The 8,663-nt window shown below is 42.3% G+C and overlaps 1 protein-coding gene across 1 annotated transcript; it reads left to right on the top strand.

Annotated features, from left to right (window-relative positions):
- The first annotated feature begins 2,563 nt into the window (after window positions 1-2,563).
- Window positions 2,564-4,006, top strand: dio3b (iodothyronine deiodinase 3b). The gene has a single exon (XM_085247382.1). The coding sequence runs from the start codon at window positions 2,645-2,647 to the stop codon at window positions 3,449-3,451; it is 807 nt and encodes a 268-aa protein (XP_085103508.1). The 5' UTR covers window positions 2,564-2,644; the 3' UTR covers window positions 3,452-4,006.
- The last annotated feature ends 4,657 nt before the right edge of the window (window positions 4,007-8,663 follow it).

Raw genomic sequence — 8,663 nt, 5'->3', positions numbered from 1 at the left:
GATGCCAGTGCCACCGGAGCCGGGGCAGTCCTGCTGCAGGATGATGAGGAAGGTGTGTGCCATCCGGTCTGTTATTTCTCTGCAAAGTTCAAACCCCATCAACTGAACTACTCTACCATAGAGAAGGAAGCCTTAGCTCTGCTTCTAGCTCTGCAGCACTTTGAAGTGTATGTGGGCTCCAGCGCTTCCCCGGTGACCGTGTTCACAGACCACAACCCCCTTGTTTTTCTGAACCGGATGTACAATCACAACCAGCGACTGATGCGCTGGGCACTCCTGGCCCAGGATTACAATCTGATGATAGTGGCTGATGCACTCTCACGCAGCTCGCAATAGGTTGTTGTTGTTGTTGTTGTTGTTGGGCTTCAATGTAAGGGGGGGGGGGAATGTTACGTTCTGTGAGGCTGTGGGAGTGTGTGGGTGGGGTGTTTGCCCACTCTCCCCGCCTCCACCCCTCTTGCCACTCCTACCCCTCTCTGTCTCTCTCACTCTCCTCTCTCCCCAGGACACAGCTGCTGCTGATTAGCCTCGTTTGCCACCTGACTCAGTCAGCAATCATCCTCTGAGGCTATTTAAACTGGGGATGAGCTGTGAGCAGGGTGGCTTTTTTCCTCGGTGGCTCTACGCGTTTCGGTGCTAGATGTTGGACAGACAGCCTCTTTCTGACCAGTGAGCAGACGGGCTTGTGGGCCCTGAGAGTGTCTCCCCGTGGTGGGGAGTAGGGTAGGAAGTGTGGGAAGTGCCGCCTTTTTTATTGTGTTTGTTTGGTAGTCTTCCTGCCTTTCGTGGCTGCGAGCGTTTTCTTTGTTTCTTTGGCGTTGTTGGTAAGACGGCGTTGCCGGCCCTTTAAGTTAATGTTAATGTCGTTTGTAATCCACCTGTACCATTTCGTAATAAAGTTCTATTAATACAGAACAACTCTGTCTGTTTTCCTTTTCATTCTGATTCCGGACTCATTTGTTACTGGTCCCCTCACTCATATGCCTAGACCCCTTCGGGGGGAACGTAACAACTGGGTTAACTTTGGAGTTGAGTTGGGGGGGGGGGGGGTTTTGGGGGGGGTTAAAAAAAATAAAAATAAAAATTATCACCAAGATGGTGAATAAATCACTTGCTGCACTGGACAGCATTTGTCTCCTGCCCTTCTTCAGCCACTTTGGTCAAGCTACCTCACAGGGTGACACGGTACTATTAGATCTTTAAGATAAGATGCAGCCTGGTTATTTGATACCCATATTTGAAGAGAATGATTTTGGTTTCTATTCTGGATTTAACAGGGAGCCAGTAAAAAGAAGCCAATGTTGGGGGGGGGGAATGGTCATATTATGTTTAAAATGATCATCCAACATTGTAACTGTATATGGGTGATGATAAATAGTGAACAGCATAGTAGAATTTCTGTAGGTGACAAGAAACTGTATATTCCTATCTGTTTTTACAGCCGGTGTATGACACAGCCAACACAGTGAAACAAGCCATGGGGTAGAATGAAAAAGGTAGGAGGAGGAAAGAAAGACTCAGGGGACAGACTCAGGGGTGGGAAAGAAGGTTGGACACATGCTGGGAGTGTTATGGCATCAGAGAAACCGATCCAAGCAGTCACATGGATGCCATGTCATCAACGCCCGAGATGAGGAGGAAATTTCATGGTGAGGCAACATGATTTGCTTTGGCCTTTTTGTATCATACGGAATAGGAGAAACTTAAGCATGAGAATACAGTAATTCCACATTTCTTTTTTCTGTGTAATCATCGTAAATAGGAGGAACTTAAGAATGACAATACAGTAAATTCCACGTTTCATTTTCTAGTTTAATCATCTTTTACCAGACCAGACAGTCAGGAACAAAAAGTTGCTGACAAAATAACAGAATTTTATCTTACAATAACCCCAAAGCCCAGCTCAGCATGGCCTACTCACTGTTCATAGCTCCCATAGACGAACCTTCATTTTAATCTCACCTACACAGCACTGCCCAAATGTTGCTCAAAACAGCACAGTGATTATTTCCTCCTTCAGTTTGTCTTTGGGATCATGTTTTGCCATGATCACGGGCACAGACACACGCACTTCAATTTTGAAACTGGTGATGGCAGGTTTATGCTGCCTCCTTTTCCTAACAATATGTTGAGGGGCCCTAGACGAAGCGAATGACTCATCCAGCCTAGATGGTCTGTATGAATCCAGCGCCGTCTAGTGGCCGTAGAGGCCGCTGAAGCATGAAGTGAATCAAATGTTTTGCCTACTTTCTGAACTAACCGTACGAAGTCTACATGCCCAATAAAGTACAAAAAAGAAAAAATAAATAAATAAACAAAACAAACCCCAAAAGATAGAGAACTGTTATGTGTTATCAACATTCAACCTCTCAATATATCTTCCTCTCGCGCTTCCCATGTCTTTGTGGATCTTTGAAGCCCAGAGTTGACGGGAGGTAATCCCCACCATGTGAGTGGGCGGTGCGGGTACCGGAGGCGTGTCCCCCCCCCCCCCCCCCCCCCCCCCCCCTCATTATTCAAACGCTGCTGTACCTATAAAAAGAGTGCCTGCGTGCGTCAGATAGTTTTCTCCAATGGGTAAAGGTGACTAAATACCAGTTGTCTCGTTTGCCGGCACAGTCTCATCCTATCAGCTGGGGGAGAGATGATGGACGACTCCGGCGGTGTCCAAATGGCGAAGGCGCTGAAGCATGCAGCCCTCTGCCTGATGCTGCTGCCCCGGTTCCTTCTGGCCGCAGTTATGCTGTGGCTCCTGGATTTCTTGTGCATTAGGAAACAAGTGCTGCTGAAAATGGGAGAGAGGCAGGAGAGCCCTGACGACCCGCCGGTGTGCGTCTCTGACTCTAACAAGATGTTCACCTTGGAGTCCCTGAGGGCCGTGTGGCATGGTCAGAAATTGGACTTTCTCAAATCTGCGCACCTTGGGCGCCCTGCGCCCAACACCGAGGTGGTGCTCGTCCAGGAGCGGAAGCAGGTGCGAATCCTGGACTGCGTGAAAGGGAAGAGACCGCTCATTCTTAACTTTGGCAGCTGCTCCTGACCGCCATTCATGACGCGTCTGACGGCGTTTCAGCGCGTCGTGAGTCAGTACGCAGACATTGCGGACTTTTTAGTTGTATATATCGAAGAGGCGCATCCCTCGGACGGCTGGGTGAGCTCGGACGCGCCGTATCAGATCCCCAAGCATCGCTGTTTGGAGGACAGACTGAGAGCCGCTCAGCTGATGCTCACTGAGGTGCCGGAGACCAACGTGGTGGTGGATAATATGGACAACTCATGTAACGCCGCGTATGGAGCCTACTTTGAGAGACTTTACATCGTGAGCGATGAAAAAGTGGTGTACCAGGGGGGCAGGGGTCCAGAGGGATACCGGATTTCCGAGCTTAGAAACTGGCTGGAACAATACAGGAACGATCTGCTGAATTCCCAAACAGCGATACTCCATGTGTAGATGCTGAACTGCCCGCTGCTCTGCCCACTCTGCTTAATAAGTATCCAACCCACAGTGCAAAATATCCAGATGCTGCTATCAGATGTTCACCCATGGCACATTGTTGTTTTTCTTGCAAAAAACATGAAGAATTTTTTTTCAGGACTCTTTGTCAAAATAGCCTAAAGTCATGTTGAAGCATAGACCGTAGGCTGTAATTTTGTGCTTGTCTCGACTTTCATTGATTGCGCATAGCGATTCTCTTTATTTCTTCTTTTTGTATGAAAAAGTCTCAATTGGATTCAATTGGTAATCACTCTATTTTTCTAGTGTGTGTGTGTGTGTGTGTGTGTGTGTGTGTGTGCGTGCGCGCGCGCGCTAATATCGCCTTCTGGTGTCTCTGTGAAGTTCGGTTTTTAAAAGGCTCATCCAGAAAACCGACACTGATGTTTCCGACACTGGTAGCGGGTCCATATTAGCGGGACGCCTCACTCGGTGACCGACTGCCTAACGGTGTGACGTTGAAGCAATTGTAACTGAACAAATGTTTTTAATAAATGTCAGATTACACACTGATGACGCACTTTTGAGTGTTGAAAACGCCTTAAAGCTCTTCCTTTGGTCATCCTGGTGCATCCATTTTTATTTTACTGCTTCTGTTTACTTCTAAAAAAGAGAGACAGAGAGAAAGGAAAGAAAGGAAAAAGTAAGTCGTCACATTTTCTTGCTGTGTAGTTTTAAAGAACAGATTTAGAACTGAGCTTCATATGATTGCTTATCTCTCTGTTATGACGTTGTTTATTCTCTTTTAATTTGGTACATAATCTGTCCTTGTGGCTAATCTGTAAACCATTCACCAGTTCAAGAAAGGAACTTTTTGTGTGTCAGTGAGAGGGAAAAGGAGGAAACAAAAGGCTACTCAGTTTTATTTAGACAGTTCAAAAGAAGAGGCCTGTTTCATGTTGTGTAAGACGGTTAATGAGAAATGACAGTGAAGAGAAACTGATATGATGATCAAGCAATGAGGAAAAGATTAAAAAAAAAAGCAAACAAAAAACCCCAAACAAATCTGAATTTAACCGAATTTGTCTAATATTACACATTAATGGAAGTCATGAACATAAATTATTCTCTTTGTTGAATTCATGTAATCTGCATTTTGGCAGAAAAAATCGCTCATCAGAGATTGTCTTGACTTCACCAGATCAACTAATGCACAGAAAAGCAAACTTTATACTCTCAATATGGAAGCTGCATATTAAAAAAAAAATTTTTAAAAATGGAATATTAGTTATTCTAAAGAAACTGAGATAGCTAAGATGCATCTTTAGTTCTTAATAAGTCTCCCCCATATACATTTACACACTGCCACATAATCAGGATTAGGGAGTGCTGTGTAATACTGTAGGTCAGTTGTGGCTAATGTTACTTCTCTGTAGTTTTAATGTATTCAGGTTGATTCTCATGTATGTGCTATACAATGTTGTATGTCCTTAGGCATTAATGTAGTGTACAGCAGCAGGGGAACTGATGTGTCCTTGCTTTCGCTTCAGTGCTAAATGTGGGGAACAAAGTCAGTGTTCGTTTAAACTTCCCCTTTCTGATTCATTCCAGGTCTTTCAGGAAAAACAGAGGGGGAAAAAAAGGTCGGTCAATTAGAAATGTCTGACCACAGAGCTTTTTAAAAACATCACTGGTCACCTGAGAGAGATTCACGAGTCAAAACTACCAAACGGGCCGTCACTGTCGAGCACTGACTCTAGCATTCAGTTTGTTTGTTTTTTAAAATGACATTTTCATTAGTGTCCCAGTCCTCTTTTTTTTCTTTTGGGTTCTGAATATAATGCAAACAACATGATCAGACAAGACTTAAAAAAAAAAAAAACCACTGATCTCTTGTTGAATTACTTGCTTGGCTACCGTGTGCCATACAGATATTAGTTTCATCTTATCTGGCAAACTGACTAATGAATAGAGAGGCAAGCAGACTGCTTAAGGGCCCATCAGACCGAGGGTTCAAACACCGATGACACATCTTTCAGTTTTATCAGATCACACCACTGTTTGCGTCAGACGACTCGGTCTTCCAGGGAATCTTATTTCTATGGGACCAAGTGATGCTCAGTGACAGTCAGAGGATGATCTCGGTTTAAGTGGTCTCTCGAAACATACAGAGATCCGTGTGCATAACACTGAGGTATTAAGTGCATAATGGATGCAGACCATTTCAATCCCTGTTAGTATAACAGGCTTACAGAGTCTGTGTGTGACCAACATGGTCTAAGCTCATTCCCTCCTTGCTGATAGGAGGCTTTTTTTTTTTTAGCTCATTTTTAATCACAGTGGTGAAAAATGAAACTGTGTGTTTAGCAGGAAGCTTGAGAAATAGTTATTCTCCTTGTAAGCAGTAGTGCACTGACTGTATTTTAACAGTAATACGTGAGTCACACAGTGTGACTGACATGTGTTTGCTTCCTTCAGACTGTGGTTTGTGGCGCTTTGCCTTTCAGAAAGCTCATCCTGCTTTTGGAAAAAATGAACCACGAATAATTCATTTTCACCATAAGTATTCATTCATAATTTCCTCGTTTACTTTCCCTTTCTTTGACTGCCCATTTCCTTCTTTAATTAATCTGATATTTTAAACAACTATAAATTACAAAACTGGGAATGTAAAGGTGATGTAGCAAAGACTGTAAATGTTTATATTCCTATAGGCCAAAAACCTTTACCAGTATGAAAGTTCTTAAATGTTGACATTTTACTCGAGATAGCGTGAAGGTTTGAATTACAGTACGTGTCGGCAACAATTGTCTAAAACTCTGTGCAAAGTCTTGGGTTTTGCTGTTGAGTCAAATTCAGGGAAACAAATCTAAACAGATCAGTTGAAGTTGGCAAAAACAAAAATGGCGACGGTTAGGTTAGCATAAGTACATGTACATGATCTATAGAAGTAGTTGCCTTCTCTTTCCTTTTCTTTTGTTAGATGTGGCTAATTGTGTGGCTTCATTTCTGCGTCTATCTCCCAGACGAACGAGCACCAAGTCAAGGTTGCGAGAATATCCTTGTTTAGACATTTGCGAGTATTATTAAATGTGATTTTGTTTCAAGTTGTCAATTTCTTTTCCGTCTTGGCCAGCGCACAAAAGGTTTTTAATCTCGGCATTACGTATCCTGGTTAAATAAAGCTATTAACAATAACAATCAAATAACACACAAAACAGTCTAAACTCATAATCCCTCCTGTATAATGTTGGGAAATTCCAAGGAGGGGCAATGTGGAACTATCAATTATAACAAAAAGCCAGAGATAAGATCTTCTGGTCACGTAGGTGTTCATTTGTTAAGCTCTGCGAGTGCAGTACCTTTTCATCTAAACTCTTATTGCATCCTCCACCCCAACTCTCTTTACCCCAAGCCGCAGTGATTAGTACTTTTCTATAAGTCCTGCAGCTAAACAAATGTGTCCTTTGTTTCTTCTTGACATTTAAAATAAAATAAGGCATTTCAACTTAAAAGGAAGTGACAGTGAAGTCTGCAGAGGGAGGTACACACCCATCTTTTAGGCAGGACACGAAAGTTCAGGTCCGACCACTTTTAAGTTTTGTTGTCAGCAGATTGCCAGTTTAGTTAGCAAGGTGGATCAATAGACTGTATGAGTACATTTCACAGAGACAGATACTTGTTTCCTGCTACTGTTATTAATTTCATTGACTTGTAAATGACATGTTCAGTTGATCACAGAGAAAGGAATATTATTTGTCTGACAGCTGCATTTAAAAGTTCCCGGAGCCACCAAGACCACAAAGACAGGTGACTCATATTTGTTGAGGTTACATCATTTAGCCAACTGCCTATGTTGAGATCCACCTATCACTCAAAGTCTCAATAATATTCAAAAACATTAATTAGACAATAAATAAATTTTATCATCGTCCTGTGTCAGGTCTTTGCTGGGGGTTTTTTCTTATTTCTTCAAATGACTTTCTGACACTGTTCATGTGTTTTAGATACAGTTGTGTTTAGAAGTTTACATATAATCATCATGGGTATGAAGGGCTTTTAATGATTCCTCTGTGCTGTTATTTTTTCCAGGGTGGAATGATTGTACAGCTTTATTGACTTTAGAAAACACAAGAACTTGGATTTTGTTTAATCCACACAGGGTCAAGAGTATAAAATACGCCCTAGCTAATATATGGGTAATGTTCTTTGGCTAATCGCACCTTGATTAGATCCTTTTTTCAGCCATCAACAAGCTTCTCGCATAATTTTGACCTGATATATGACCACTCTTCTTGACAGAACTGGTAGAGTTCATTTAACATAGTTGATTTGTTGGAACAGAACAAGCTTTTAAGCGTAGTCCACAAATTTTCAGTAGGGTGTCAGTTGGGGCTTTGGAAAGTTTATTCCAGAAGCTTAATGGGTCCTTTCCAAACAGCTGCAGATTCATCAATTTAAACAACTGTATTTTACTACATGTTATTCTGATGCATCCCTACTTTCCAAGGGTCTGAAAGATTACCCAAACTGTCATCCTTAGATGATTTGGTTAGGATGTTCATGAGCAACCCAAGGAACTAAAAGGGGTTCATCCAAGAAAGACGCCTCTGCTCCAAAATGTTTAAGCTCAACTGAAATTTGCAGTTGCAAAAGAACTTTTTAGAGAAACCAAATGCCTTCAGGAGACAGGTTTTATGGTCAGATGAGAAAAAGATTGAGCTATCTGTCCACAATGACAAAAGATATGTTTGGAGGCGCAAAGGTGAAGCTTTCAAACCTAAGAACACAGTACCACTGTCACGCATGGCGGTGGTATCATCATGCTCTGAAACTTTTTTTGTTCCCAGTGGTAGAGGTACGATGTAGAGAGTAAACTGACAAATGAATAAGGAGGACTACCTCTAAATACATCGACTACCCACATGTCAACTGCTGTATATTATGGCTGGAACAACCAATTAAAATTCCATATAAATTGTTTGATGATTATAACCTGCAGGGTATTTCCTGTTGCCACCAGGTGGTGCTATAAGTGTGACATAATATTGGCACATAGATGCCTATGAACTCAAAAATGCTGGCAAAATTATACATTAAATTCAAAATGGCTCACTACCATTGGAGTTTAGTCCATGGCTTCAAGAGTCTTTGTGCATCTTGATCGTCTCTTCCAAATTTTATGATTTTTTTAGGCTTTTCAAGACCTCAACAATTACCTTCTGTTTCA

Source organism: Mchenga conophoros, linkage group LG15 (assembly GCF_057382185.1).
Source record: "Mchenga conophoros isolate Kocher_MC1m ecotype Shallow Benthic linkage group LG15, M_conophoros_male_GT1.1, whole genome shotgun sequence".
Lineage (NCBI taxonomy): Eukaryota > Metazoa > Chordata > Actinopteri > Cichliformes > Cichlidae > Mchenga > Mchenga conophoros.
The sequence above is the reverse complement of the archived record's forward strand: the minus strand, read 5'-3'. Positions and strand labels throughout refer to the sequence as shown.